Source organism: Solea senegalensis, linkage group LG13, assembly GCF_019176455.1.
Source record: "Solea senegalensis isolate Sse05_10M linkage group LG13, IFAPA_SoseM_1, whole genome shotgun sequence".
In the NCBI taxonomy this organism is placed as follows: domain Eukaryota; kingdom Metazoa; phylum Chordata; class Actinopteri; order Pleuronectiformes; family Soleidae; genus Solea; species Solea senegalensis.
In genome coordinates this window covers 19,715,671-19,730,832 of record NC_058033.1, presented here as the reverse complement: position 1 = coordinate 19,730,832, position 15,162 = coordinate 19,715,671, and the positions used below count along the sequence as shown (strand labels likewise).

Below are 15,162 nucleotides of genomic sequence, written 5' to 3'. Positions count from 1 at the left end.
CAAGTTCAATTACGATATGTGCAAATCGCCAAGATGGCCGCCAAATTCAAACCAACCAACCCTAATCCTTTTGAGCCATTTTGCGCCACATTTACATTTATTTTTTTGTGTCTGTTCTGATTTGCATGCCAATTTTGGTCTGTTTTCACAGTTTCATTCAGTGCCTCAAAACACTGCAATCCTTTCGGAAGAGAAAAAGTCATTTAAAGCAGCACTGTGCGGGCCCTCACAGCAACCACCCTTCCAGCAGGTGACGCTATGTCCACAAGGGGGCGCACATCCAATGAAAAGGCTGAACACTCTTCCTTTTGTGTTGAACCAAATATGGAAAAACAGATTTTGCTCTCAGCATCAAAAAACGAAAAAACCATAACCATTATAATTTCCAGTGTTTGAGAAACACTGATCAACATTTTTCAAACATTTTCTGGCCCAAACAAATACTCAGAGAAAACAATAACAAAAACATTTCCTGGAAACAGAAAACAACATCATTTGTATGTGAAAAGAAATGTAATGAAAGGTGTGTGTGTCTACATGTGGAGCAGTGACGTCACAGGTGTAATCTGAACACCTGTGATCGGATCCCTCAGGTCGGATGTTAACAGCAGGTGTGAACAGAGCGTCAGCAGAACATCTAAGAAATGTGCGGATCATTGAGGCAGCAGTGACCACATGTTTGTCTCCGCTGTCCTCGTCCTGCTTCTGTCTCCGTGTGGAAGAATTAACTCTGACTGATAAACACAAAGTGGAACATTCCAAATATATCGACACAGAGGGGAACAGTGGAATGTACCAAGTCACGGAAAGTACACCATGGCCTTCACATCAGTGTCCAGGGATTAATTTGAGCCGGATCCTGCCGGAACAAGATCTGACACCTCTTAATTTTGGCCTCCCTGTGTTCCGGTACTTATTTGGGCAGATCCGGTACCCCTCATAAAAATAAATAAATAAATAATAATAAAAAAAACATACACTCCCAAACGTGTCTCTTTGCTCACACCCACCATATCAACTTTACTCTTCCTAAATCTTGTTGGACCGCCCCTGGCTAAATTCACTGCCACAGACACACGCAGTAAAACCTGAAAAAAGAGGAGAATCCGGACATGCTCCTGATGTGGGGGGTTTTGGACAACTATCAATGTTCATGTTCTCATTGAAATGCTGCCACCTGCTGGACGAACGTTTCCTCTTCATCAAGCTGCTGAAAGGATCCGCTTGTAGTTGTTATCGAGTATAAACACAGATGATTCATTTCAAAAGTTGTGTAAAATGTCACAACTGTCATGAGACTGTTACTGTAGAGAATGGAGTGCATTTCACAGTTGGACACAAAAGCGAATTGGTTGAACTCTAACTTGTTTTTCTTAATATTATTTCACTTGCGCACCTGAGTGTCACCAAAGATGGACAATCGCAGTATAAGCACTTAGTGAGTTGAGTTGAATTTCTTTAAAATAGATATACAATTTGGAGAATTATTTACATGTAGCAGCACAGGATTATGTTTGTGTCCAAATATAAACTGTCAAAATAAAGTCATTCTATAGTATGTCGTCCAAAATCAACAAAAAAAAGTCATAGTATAGTATGTCACCTGATCATGTGTCAGAGTCTGAGTCAGAGATGACGACCACATTTTATAATCCTATTTTCAATACTACCAGTCAAAACCTCCTGAATAATTAATGTTCAGAGCAGTCCTGTGGTTGTGGACCAGAACCTGTCGACTGCTAGACTGGGACAATCCTGCTGTTGTGGAACCTACCTCGCCATCTTACAGGTTCTAACAACTGCAGAATTTAAAATAATAATGGATGAGAAACTTAAGAAACACCTAACACTGCAGCTCGAGATCGTCAGCACAAATAGCTCAGTCCATCAGAAGATGGCTTGTGTCTCTGAGGTTGTGAGTTCAACGCTTACTGTCAACTGAACTTGTGCACTACTTTCAAACTTTAGACCAAAATAAGAAGTTAAAAATACCAGTAATGTATTGTTCTGCAGTTTAGGAAGAATAGCTCCTGCTGGAAGAACAGGACTTGTACGTCTGAGGTTGTCAGTTCAAGTCTTATGAAGAACTCAAGTGTTAGAGTTCAGTGTTCAAAGTAAACAGTCAGGAGCTCTAAGAGAACCTGAAGTACTGTGAGGAGCAGGTGGCTCAGTGGACAAGAACGCTGCTGTGAAGTCCTGAACTCATAGGTTCAGTTCTTGTGAGGAGCAGGTGCTTTTAAAGCTCCACATCCAAACTCAAGATTAAAAGCAGACAGCAATCCTAGACGAAGGCGGCTTTAGTGGTACGGTGGATTTGTTCCAAACCATACGGTTGTGTCTCAACAACGAGGTGGCAGGTTCAGTTCCAGTTGCCAACCCTGCAGTTGTTGACTGGAACAGAACCAAACCCAACCTAAACTCTTGCTGACTGACAGAGCACACTAGGTGACCAACCCCAAGTGCGTTGTACTGCCCAGTGGCCAGCAGTGAGTCGTACCACCCAGTGGCCAGTAGGGCGCGAGTGAGTTGTACCCCCCAGTGGCAAGCAGGGTGCGAGTGAGTTGTACCCCTCAGTCAGGAGAGAGTCCAGCAAGCAAAACAGTTGGAAGGGTGGTGGACGCCTGCAGAGTCCAGCAAGCAGAAGAGTGGGCAAGGCCCCCACCCAGGCTGTCTTGAATCATTAAGACAGTTGGTGGTGGTGGCCGGCCACCACCACCTAAGTGTCTTAATGCGGTTACCTTTTGCTGCACAGTGTAATATAAAGTATTTGACCTTTGACCTTTCCATGCCCCTCCTCCTCTCACTCCCTGCTCCTCTCCTGTCACCTCACCTCACCACATGGCCTGCCGTGCCCCTCCTCTACTCTTTTCTTCTCTCCTGTCCTGTCCTGTCCTGCCCTGTCCTGCCCTGCCCTGGCCCAACCTCACTTCTTGCACAACCTGCCCTGCCCCACCCCTGCAAGGTTGAGGAATGGAACCTGCAAGGCTGGGGTATTGAACCGGTCACCTTGTAACTCATACATTCCCATGGTTGTGAACAAAACCACTGCACCACCAATTCCTGCTCTATTTAGGGCTTTCGGTCTCCTTTCAATCTTCAGTTTGGAAGTTGACCGTTAAAAATCCTGGTCCTCACAGGAACCGAACCTATGAGTGCTGGACTTCACTGCAGCATTCTTGGCCACTGAGCTACCTGCATCTTCTCATCTTCAGGTTCTCTTAGAGCTTTTCACTGTTTACTTTGAACATCGCACTCAATGAGTTGACCATAAGACTCGAACTCATAACCTTAGACATACAAGTCTTACTCTAACAGCACAAGCTACTCTCACTGACCTGCAGAAGGAAACGTTGCCGGTATTTTTAAATTCTTATGTTGGTCTGAAGTTCAGTTGACTGCATTTGAACTCACAACCTCGGAGATGCAAGACTCTTTCTGATGGCGTGAGCTACTCATTCTGACGATAACTTACTTGGTGTACTTAACTTTCTCATTTAAAAACAGACACCCAGGCTTGAGTTTGGATGTAGAGCTTTAAAAGCTGTTGCTCCCCACAAGAACCGAACCTATGATCTCATGACTTCACAGAAGCATTCCTGTCCACTCAGCCAACTGCTCATAAAGTTCTTCAGGTTCTCTTAGGGCTTTTGACGGTCAAGTCAGTAAGCTTTAGGATCTTGTCTTTTTTTAGTTTTGGCCACCAGTGTGAAGTGTAATGTGTAATGTGAGGAAAATACATGAAAACATTTTTATTGTCAACTATATTGGTCCATATCAACAGGGACACTTTTATTTTGAAATTCTACTAAACCACTGCTCCTCAACAGTTTTTTTTTACTTAACCTACCCCCTACTGGCCAGACTAGATACTCATTCTTAACAGTTTTAATGGTATAGGGACATTTTTGACAGTTTATAATTGGATAGTTTACTAAATAATATACATTTTTTTTACGACATTCTGTACTAGGACACGTTTTGACAGTATGAAGGCAGTTTTTGGTGTCATACTATATAATTATATATTTATACTAAGTCAGTTTTTTGAAAACAGATGCGTTGAAAACACACACGTGACGTCACGTTAGCATTAGGTGGAAAATATTTTTGATTTATGGTTCTATAGTTGCGTATGAATCCAGTTTGACACTTCCCCAGGTTGCTGCTGACACATATCCCTCTGTAGTTGTTAGGGTCTAATTTATCTCCATTTTTGAAGATGGGCGTTATTAGTTCATCTCTTGTCATATTTGGCTGTGATCACCTTTTTTCTATTCCTCACAGCTCTCCATTAAAACAACCTGCTCCTCTTGGCTGAAATAAGCAGCTCGCGATCGCAGCTCAGGTCTACTCTTCATGTGATAACTGCGCCACCCTGTGGCTAAACATCAGCACTGAAGTCATAACTTCACAAGTTCTCATTTTCAATGATTATTAGCACTATTATTGTGTACGTTATAGATGCTCTTTATTTAAGCAGGGAATGTAATTCGGCTAAAGGTTTTCCACAATGTGCATTCACACACTCAGCTAAACTAATAATAATTATGTATCACGTTCTCCCAAAACAACCAGCTGTTATAGTTTCACTTGACTAAAATAAATGTGAACCATACATAGCTGTAGAAGGAGAACGGTAGCCTATAATAATACATGATAATAAGATAAAAGATAAGATATATATATATATATATTTTTTTACTTTATTATGCATGAAAATAAATTAGCACGCTACTTTTATTTTGAGGTAGTTACATGCCACTTCTGCTTCCGGTCTATCCGCCGTCATATTAATAAATGAGAAACAAAAAACGAAAAAAGGAATTCGCAAAAACCAAATTTGGGCCGTTATTTGTTTGTTTGTTGTTTCCCGTTTTTTCGTTTTTTGATGCTGAAAACAAAATCCGTTTTTCCGTATTTTGTTCAGAAATATGGATTATACTTTAGTACCCTGACTATAATCACCATGTGCTGTGAATCCTGTGACAGTTGTTGGAGTGGAGCTGCAAATGTGACAGCATTCTACACGAAACATGTCAGAAGTGATCTTCGTGGTATAAAAAGCACAGAGATGACAGAGGTGTAAACAATGACCATTCAATTATGAATGGTGCCAGTGGTGGAGAAAGCTGCCAAAAGTGAGAAAAGCAACTTCATGCTTTATTCATGAGTAACTTTTTTTCGTTTTAGACACTAATGTGATTTTTTTAAAGGTTGGATTAATGTATTTATTTAGATTTTACATTTGGACTACACACAGCAGCACATAGGTCTCTTAATCAATCAAAACATCCAGTTTATTACTGAGGATATCACGCGTTTGAAAATCGTGTTTTAAAGGTGATATGCAAAAGAGTTGTGTTACTGTTCGAATTAATTCCAGATTCGGCCTGCAACAGGTTTACACGGTGAGAAAAGTCATTGGCTCTTTTAATCTGTGTAATGAATAAGCACATGCCAACGTGGTAATGGATGCCTGCCACCGCGCTGCTGAATTATTCAGAGTCTGGGGGAACCAGAGAAGCGGCCGGCACTATCAGATGGACTTGTAGTGTCATCATTTCACCTCTGCCCGCCCTGGCTCCTCTTTCTGGACGTGGGTTTAAACCAGGCAGTCACATGACAAGCCTGTAACGCTGCGGCACCGGGAACGGTGCGCGTTTTTTTGGGGGGGAAAGGCCGGGCAAAGGCTCCTGTGTCAGAACCTGTTGTTATGTTTAGTGCAGTTTCTGTGTGTTTCACCAACACAACGCATCACAGGTTAGTGCAGGTCGCTCCTGCGCTCTCCATGGTTCTGAAAGAGTTCAAACAAGACAACAATAGTTTTACGGAGAGAGTGCTGTCCATGGTGCTGAATGTGAATGTGCGGACCACGGGGGCGTAAGTCGCTCTTGCACTGTCCATGGTTCTGAAAGAGTTGCGCTCAACAGGTGACGCGGGTCGCTCCTGCGCGGTCCATGGTGCTGAAAGAGTACAAATCCTTGTTTCCTTTAATACTGAATGGCTGAACACACGTTAATGACACACGTCAATACTAATAATAATCTTATTAACAGAAGTGGCGATGGTGACTAAAATGTAATTATTATACTGATATAGATGATGTTGAATTTGTACAAAACCACACACACAAGGATGAGGATTATTTAAAAATATACGTGACATACTGTATAGCCATAATTAATGTCTCAACAATGATCGATATTTTATCAGGTTATAGTGATTCCGTATCAGGTTAGGATTGATTCGACGCTTGCGCACACAGGCCAAGATTTTGCAACTTGTAAGAGGAGTAAGTGGGAGGGAAGGAGGAGGGAGGCTGAAAAAGAAGGGGGGGGAGGAGGTGTGGGGAGGTTGGGGGCGATGCCGGGAGGCGCCGCCAATGTGAACAGCTCAGTCCGGTGAAGGAGAGCAGAGGAGCTCTGAAGCTGTCCGCCCCCCCGGCTTACATGTCAGGGGCCACACTGCTTGCGAGGTGCTTTCAGGGAGGAGGAGGATGACCATGAACGGCAAGCAGCATTTCTCCATGCACCCTGCTCTGCACGAGCCCAAGTACACCGGCCTGCATTCAGGCTCGGAGGGCATGCGCAGAGTCTGTCTGCCCGCCCCGCAGGTACGTTCAGGTCGCGGTAGACTGGTGGTGGAGTGGAGTGGGTGAGAGGAGGAGGTGGTGGTGGTGGGGAGGGGATATCACACTGGAAAATGTCTGTTAAGTTGATTTGACAGGACTTTGTTCTATCCCCTATCTCTCCCCCTTACTCTCACCCCCTCCCATCTCCCCCCTCCTCCCCCACGTCTATTCCACCGATGCTCTTGCTTTCATATTAATTTTTATGACCTGCGCTTTGAGGAGGGTTCTCTGCTCTCCTCGGCGCTGCATGCCTTTGGAAAATGTTTTTTAGATGCTGAGAGTTGCCTGACAGAATTCCCCACTGACTCCAGTATGCGCACTCTTGCTTGCAGCTGCAGGGCAATATATTCGGAGGCTTTGATGAGAGCCTGCTGGCACGGGCAGAAGCTCTGGCGGCTGCTGACAGCATTGTCTCTCACGGCAAGAGTCACCCGTTCAAACCAGACGTGACTTACCATACCATGAGCAGTGTCCCCTGCACCTCAGCCTCCTCTTCTTCCTCCACCACGGTGCCCATCTCCCACATCCCCTCCACCATCGCGTCCCATCACCACCACCACCACCATCACCTGGGACAGACCCTGGAGGCCGGGGACCTCCTGGAGCACCTCTCCACCAGCCTGGCCGTGACCGGGATGGGTGCTCCGGAACCTCCAGGGATGACTGCAACGGCGCACCACCACCACCAGCACCCCCACCACCACCTGCAGACCATGGGGCAGCTGCATCAGGCGATGGCCAACATGGCCCACCCTCACTCCCTGTCAGTGCACGGCGGCATGGCGTGCATCAACGACGTGGAGTCGGATCCCAGGGAGCTGGAAGCCTTCGCCGAGCGGTTCAAGCAGAGGAGGATCAAGCTCGGAGTGACCCAGGCGGACGTCGGGTCTGCGCTGGCCAACCTCAAGATCCCCGGAGTGGGGTCACTGAGCCAGAGCACCATCTGCAGGTTCGAGTCCCTCACGTTGTCCCACAACAACATGATCGCGCTGAAGCCGGTTCTCCAGGCCTGGCTGGAGGAGGCGGAGGCTGCGTACCGGGAGAAAAGCAACAAGCCGGACCTTTTCAGCGGCAACGAGAGGAAAAGGAAGCGCACGTCCATCGCGGCGCCGGAGAAGCGCTCTCTGGAGGCGTACTTTGCCATCCAGCCGCGGCCGTCCTCGGAGAAAATTGCGGCCATCGCAGAAAAGCTGGACCTGAAAAAGAACGTGGTTCGAGTGTGGTTCTGCAACCAGCGGCAGAAACAGAAACGGATGAAATACTCTGCGGTGCACTGAGTTTCTCACATCATGAATAAAATAGCCTACTACATTTTTGATCGAGTGATTAATAATAACCTAAGTAGCCTATAACTCACAGGGATCTGTCAACAGCTCTAAGCAGCGTCTCTCTCTCTCGTCTGGGATTAAAAGACTTTGGTCTTTGAAGCTTTTCATTTTCGTGTCACTCACTCGTTGCACTTTGATGGATTTTTGTGATTTTGATATGGGGACTTTATTATCAATGACGATGTTAAATATATATAAAAAAAACTGTGAGCAGGTGTTGGTGTTGTTGAGCTCGTATCTTGCACACACTCAGAACGGATTTTCAGTAAATTCACCCTGGCAGTTCGTCACATTCAGGGATATTTCACGTTTTGTTATTTTTATTTAAAAGAAAGTCATAAATTGAGTTTATTATTGTTGGGATATACTTCTTAAAGAATGACAGCGGAGTTGTGGCTTTGTGGAAAAAGATAGAATTGGAATTTGTATTATTGTTGGTCGTGGTCAGCGTTGACCTTTCACCTCACATTATGCAGAAGCACCCAAGTGTATTTTCACCTGTTTGTTGTTGTTTTATTTAAAAAAAAAAGGGATTAAACAACAATATCTCACACTTTTACCAACACCACAATTTTTTGCAAACGAATCTACTCTTTTACTAAATCATGTGATTGTGTTTCATGCACAGCAAAAAAAGAAGAAGCTATTCTTACACACTCATTTTCTTTATCTTTATTTAAAATAATGAATTAAAATGACACTGATACACACCAGTGTGGCTTTTGGCTGCTGCTGCTGCTACATTTTAACATTTTAATGTGAATAGGTTTTTATTTATGTAAGCTATATGGATTTATATAGCCCATGTTATTTACAGTATCATCTAATTTAAGTGTTTATTTATTTATGGTTGCTCCCCTGCACTCTTGTTTTCACTTGCAAAAAAAAGTGTGTGAAGTATGAACTAACTAACTAAATAAATAATCGGTTATTTTTTAAAAATCCCTCCGAAGCGGACTTTTTTTTTTTGTTATTTGTGATTTATGGAATTTGTATTTTTGGGATGTTTTAATGGGATGTTGGATTAGAGCGTTTGTTTACACTGTTTTATTTATGAATCCCGAAATCTCACGTGGGATTAAACAATATATTATTGTCGTGTGTGATATAAGCGCCGCGGGAAAATAAGGGGCCTCCGCGTTCACAGCGGTTTTCACACATTCTGTGTGTGTGTGTGTGTGTGTATGTCCTGCACCGCATCTAATGGCCCCTTCCTGTGTCTAATTAGTGCCGTTTTAATTATGGATGCCCCCCTCGTGTCGCGGGGGTAGTGTCGTGCATGCGTGCGCTTTTGAAATGATTAAGTCATGACGATGCAATATTAATAGTATATATTGGTATAAAAACCAGGCAAAAGTGGAGGAGCAGAGAGAGTCTGACTCTGGAGAGACTCTGGGGACGAGAGAGCGGAGGAGACACAACAACAGGTATCAAGGCGGAGGGCATATGAGAATATGAGTTATGTTAGTGTATTTCCAGTTTTTAACTTTGATTTCGGCCTTTTTCTTGCAGTAAGTATTTGTTTTCCATTCATGGCTTTTGTTTTAAAATATATAGGCCAGAATTTTTCCATTAATTACTGTATTCGTCTTATTGTTATTTTTATTATTATGTGACCAAATGTATAATTCTCTACTTTAAATCGACTGGTATCTCGTTAAAAAGTTAGTATATTAAAAGTATCAAAATACAAGCTTTTAAGCAACATCAATACTGATGATGATAATTATAGTATAGTCAGTCTAAAAAGGTTCATAGTTTTTTCGTTCAGTCGGACAGAAAAATAAGTTTTTTTTACGTTGACATGTTCACGTTATTTTTCTGTCTGACTGAACGAAACATAAGCTCAACAAAAATAATAATACTAATTAAATTAAGGCGTCTCAAATTTGTCTTAAATGCTATTTTAAAATATTAAATATTTTTAAATATTACTTCAAACCCAAAACACCTCAGATGCTACATTCAAAATAAAAATAGACTTTTAAATCGAAAATTATCATTTAAAAAAAGCGCTTGCGTCGGGGGTTCTTTCCCCACTGGGACTGCGTGTCGGCGGGTTGTTGCAGCCTCGCAGGGGATCAATACGTTTAAGGCACTTATTAATATTCTCTTTGATGCTGAGCAGTGCTTAATTACACGTATCTATAATTAACGGTAATGATATGATGAGATAAAATGTATATAAACTGAAAGTGATGAGGGTTATTTATTTCCTTGGGTGAATGAATGAGGTGGTGTTTTTTTTTGTTGTTTGACGTAAACGTGAGGTTAAAAGAAGGAGCTTCACCACGTGAATAATTGATCTCAGTAATGCCCCGGACTGATATCATAACGTCGTGGCTGTGAAGGTAAGTTGAGCTGAAAAGCTTGTGAGCTTTAGCAGCAGCATGTGGCGACTGAGGCCACTTTAATAATTGAGCAGCAGCTCAAAGGTATAGGTTATACTGCTGTTTTTTTTTTTGTTTTTTTTTGTCCCCTGCAATAATGAAGATGCATGTGCTGGGTCACTCACACACACACATCAGAAAAATGTTGATTTATATCTTAAAAACACACCTGTTAGTTATTGATAATGAGAATTAAGAGGTGAGGGTGATAGACAAAGACAAAAACAGACAGTTGAGATATAGGTCAGGGGTCAAGTGTGTGTGTGATATTTTTTGACAGAATGAGAAAGAAAGGTCTAAACACACACACACACACACACACACACACACACACACACACACACACACACACACACACACACACACACACACACACACACACACACACACACACACACGGTCCACTCCACCCTCAAATACAAAGACACCCTTCCCAAACTCAATAATTCATCCGATGCCAGCAGCAAACAAATGAAGATGTGACCAGAGCGAAAGAAGACAGCTCTCTATGAGTCACCTTCTGTTATCATCAGGAGTCCTGCACATATGCATCACATACCTGTGCACACGCACACACACACACACACACACACACAGACACACATGGATTGTGTTACTCCCTGGAAACCTGAGGACAGGGGTGATTCAGGTGTCTTTCTCCTGTCGTTCTCTGCACTCGACTTCCCGGACCCACACGGTTCCCATGGTTCTGTATGAGCGAAAGAAAGAAAGAAAAGGTAAATAATGTGTGTGGTTTAAGTAGCCACGTTTGAATAAAGAGATTTGATCATTTTTAAATCACAGATTAAGGCCGTTTATTGAGTTATTATCGTAGTATCGTCCTCTGTAGACCTAATGCAAGAGGAAAATGGGACTGACAGGCAAAGTGGCAAACAGGGGAAATAAGTGAATTATTCAAGTGACAGAAACTATTGTGATAATGGATGAACTTATATCATTTATAATTTCGTAAGTGTCTCAAGTGGCTTTTCCTGGCACTGAAAGTGTAACTTTTATATTGTTAAGACAATTTGCTATAGTTGCTGTAATATTTGCCAAGATAATAATAATAATAAAGGTAATTAATAAATAAAAAGACGATAGATATTTGCATCCCTTTACACTTCAAGCATTGTGCTGGCTGTGGTTCACTATTTATAACATTTTAATTTCTATTTCATGCAATCAATCAAATAGATTACTATTGTAAGCTGCAACTCTACAGAGAGAGAGAGAGAAAAGAAAAGAAAGAAAAGTCTTGTCTGCTCACGAACATACATTAGAACTGTGGTTCTCAAACTGGGGTGTGTGCACCACCAGTGGTACTCTAGTTTCCTCTGGTGGTACTTGGGAGGAAAAATCAGAAACACTTCTTCTACTGTGTAACAAAACAACATTATAATAAATCAAAAAATGACAATAATTTGTCGCCTAATCTCTTGCTCCATCTTCATCTAATTTCACTACACCAGTGTGTGACATACGTGTGAGGAAGAGGAGGATGATGAGAGAGCAAATTATCCGTCCTGTGAAAAGTCTGAAGCTGACTGTGCTCGACCTATTTACTGGACTTTAACGTCGGCGGTGATGGTGTTACCGAGTATTCACACAGACACACATACACCACGGCAAACGCGGATTTCCGTCTGGATCTCAGTGTAAACAGGTTGAACAGATTTGCAGCTTTCTTTATCCACCACAACGCCGTTGAAAAGTCTAAAATAATAAAGTAGGAGAGGAGTGGGGACAGCGCATTACGTTGGGAGACACAAACAGAACCTTGGCTCGCTTAATTCATTCAGCGGGGCCTGAGGAAGAAGTATTATACACCCTATTCATTATTCAAGTCCTCTCCATTATCAAAGTGCCCAGAGAAATAAGATTAGCCCAGCCAGAAATAACTCACTGTGGCGTGATTTTTTTTTTTCTTTTTCTTTTTCTTTCCACAAAGCACTTAGCTGGTCAAGTGCAGGTCTGCACACATACTCAGATTAGACTGCTAAACATAATAATCCTCTCCAAGAAAATGTCCATGCAGTGTAGTGAGACAAGAGGGAGGGAGGGATGGGAAGGAGGAGAGGTTGTTACAGGGATGCATGAGAGGAGGATGAGAAAAATGTGAAGGAAAATGACAACTGAAAAAAAAAAAAGCTGGAATATTGTTAAACTAAAGGGAATACGGCACGGGAAGAAGAAAGTCCAACAAAAGACAGGATAAATCCCTGATGCTTGACACGTCTGTCATCCTGACAGTCTGGATTTAGTCCTTTTCATTTCCACGTTGATCTTGTCAAGGTGAGTGAGTCTCTGTCGACCCCAAACACGCTGACACTAAACACCTGTGACAGCAGCGGCACAGAGGAGCTGCAGCCGAGAGGAGGAGTGGTTTGGTTTTCAAAGTCCCTTTATTCAGGGTCACCAAAACAAAAATGCCACTCAACACAAGATGAAATCAAACGAAAAACAAAAACTTAAACATTTAGAATGAACTCCTCTTAAAACCCCGCCCTCCTGAGAGAGGAGAGAAGGAGAGGATAGATGATGAGAGAGGAGAAAGGAGATAAGGAGAGGAGTGGAGGAGAGAGGATATTAATACTAATATTTGAAGTAAATGGACAATTCAAAGTCATGTCCAACTCTTCACTGTTTTATGATTATTAACATATTTTTAAAGATAATAAACAGACATTTGTTATTTCCATCAGCCTGGAATGATGGATTTATATTCACATCTCTACAGATGCTGCCATGTTGGACTGGCATGTGTTTTACAGTAGCTCACTGTGGACAAACTAAAGACCTTTTGAGGTGTAAATCATGTAAACATGGCAGTGAAAAGCAGCTCAACAATGACAGCATCACTGTGGCTGAACTGTCTGCCCCTCTCTCCCTCTCTCTGCTTCCACGAGGTTGTGCCTTTGAAGACAGACATGAAAACTAAGCCAGGCCACAGTGGGGCCCCTGAAGCACGTCCCCGAGCAGATGCAGCCACCCGCCCTCCCCTCTCCTTCTCCCACCGGCCCCAGGCCCTGAAGACAGCCCCGAGGCTAATCAACCAGGAACACAATGAGGAGGCAGCAGGAGAAGCCGCCGCTGCTGCTGCGTGAGTGAGTGAGTGAGTGAGTGAAGAGGGGGGAAAACAGAAAAACAGAAAAAGATGATCAACCAGTGAGGTTCCAGGACCAGCGTGACCTTTTACACATCTTAAGACACTCATGTTTACGTGATGCTGGTCAAAGCCTGTTGTGATGTCATCACAGAGCGCGACATCTGCCGGATCCCGTCACAACACATACGTACAAAAACAGAAAGAAGCCAGAGTGAGATGTGGTTGAACGGCAGCTCACTTTAAACTGCTTTTGTACATTTGTATAAACATTTTCGACACAAGGTTATTCTTTACAACCCCAAATAATAGTTTAATAATAGAGATTCCTTCATCCATAACTGAGAATTTGTCACTCTTTTAAGCTAATTTGTTGAAATCCTCTTTACGTCCCTGGTAGCCATCACTAAAAATAAAAAGTAAAAATGAGGAGGAGGATTGGTACGGTGGCTGACAGGGGACAAAAACACGCGCAGAAGGAGAAACAAGCTGCGTGTTCACAAACCTTTTGAGACACTTTTTCTGAAGATCACGGTTTTGTCTATTGGGCTGTTTGCTCTTCATGTAGGTGACATGCGTTTATAATCCCGTCCGATTACTTTTTGCTGGATTATTTCAGTATTTTCCTCGTCTTTGCTGTGGCACACTGTAAACAAAACACAACACATGTCACTGGGTTAGGTTAATTTGCTGACCTGTTTATTTGTGTGGTTGATGAAGATAACGTCGTCTTCCGGGGGATTCAGACACGATGTAGTCGGTGTCGCAGCTGTCGTCACAGTGTCCTCTCCTCCTCCACTGAGCACCGAGCACTGTTGGAGAAAATCAGTTCAAACATAATGACAATCAGGGTAATAATAATAATAATAATAATAACATTCTCACAAATATTATCTGTTTTATAAATGTGAACTGTCTGATAAGGTACGCTTGAAGGCCAGGACAGGCTCACTTGGCCATGTTCGTGTGTCACAAGATTTTGGAAATCACCCATTTGGCAATCACCCAAGGACAGGCACGTAGTTGGGTAGTACCTAAATGTTCCAAAAACTGCTGATTCGGCAACCAAAGCAACCAATCAGAGTTAAAGGGGGCAAACCCCTCCCTTACAGATGTTCTTAAAAAAAGGGAAAAGACAGCTTAGCCTAAGCTAATCGTGGAAAACACGTGATGTGAGACCAAAAAGAATAAGGCGGGGAAAATTCCCAGTGGATAAATATGAGATGCTCAGTGAATGTAAGTTGAAATTGGACCATGATTTGGTCAGAAAACACGTTACATACAATTCAACCATGGTGCAGGCAAAACAGATTATTTTCATAATCCAGTCATCTGTCGATTAATCTCGCGATTAACCGAGTAATCGTTTGGTCCATAAAATGTCAGAAAACGTTGATCAGCGTTGGTCAAACCTGGAAACGATGATGTTCTCGAATGTCTTGTTTTTGTCCACAAACCGAAATGATTCAGTTTTTAATGATTTCTTTGTCGCACGGAGCAAAGAAACCAGAAATTATTCACATTTCAGGAGCTGGAACCGTCCGAAATCTTGTTTTAATCATAAAAAAAAAAGCTTCAAACCTATCAGTTTAGTAACTGATTAATCAATTAATTGAGTTATTGTTTCCGCTCTCGATTGCAGTAATGGTTTTAAACACTGAAGGTCACTGTTGTGCATATTTTACACACAGCACATCACTTTGAAGT

At 42.6% G+C, this 15,162-nt stretch overlaps 1 protein-coding gene across 1 annotated transcript; it reads left to right on the top strand.

The window, feature by feature from the left end:
* Positions 1 to 6,289: 6,289 nt before the first annotated feature.
* Positions 6,290 to 8,887, top strand: pou4f3 (POU class 4 homeobox 3). Its single transcript, XM_044041440.1, has 2 exons — positions 6,290 to 6,613; positions 6,964 to 8,887. Exons 1-2 carry the CDS (start codon positions 6,497 to 6,499, stop codon positions 7,906 to 7,908), a joined length of 1,062 nt encoding a protein of 353 aa, XP_043897375.1. The 5' UTR covers positions 6,290 to 6,496; the 3' UTR covers positions 7,909 to 8,887.
* Positions 8,888 to 15,162: the final 6,275 nt, after the last annotated feature.

What these genes read in the sequence shown, in the direction of transcription:
- pou4f3 (XM_044041440.1), top strand. Translation starts at nt 6,497, where the DNA reads ATGACCATGAACGGCAAGCAGCATTTCTCCATGCACCCTGCTCTGCAC. An exon ending in TCTGTCTGCCCGCCCCGCAG is followed by an intron (nt 6,614 to 6,963) that starts GTACGTTCAGGT and finishes TCTTGCTTGCAG; the next exon opens with CTGCAGGGCAATATATTCGG.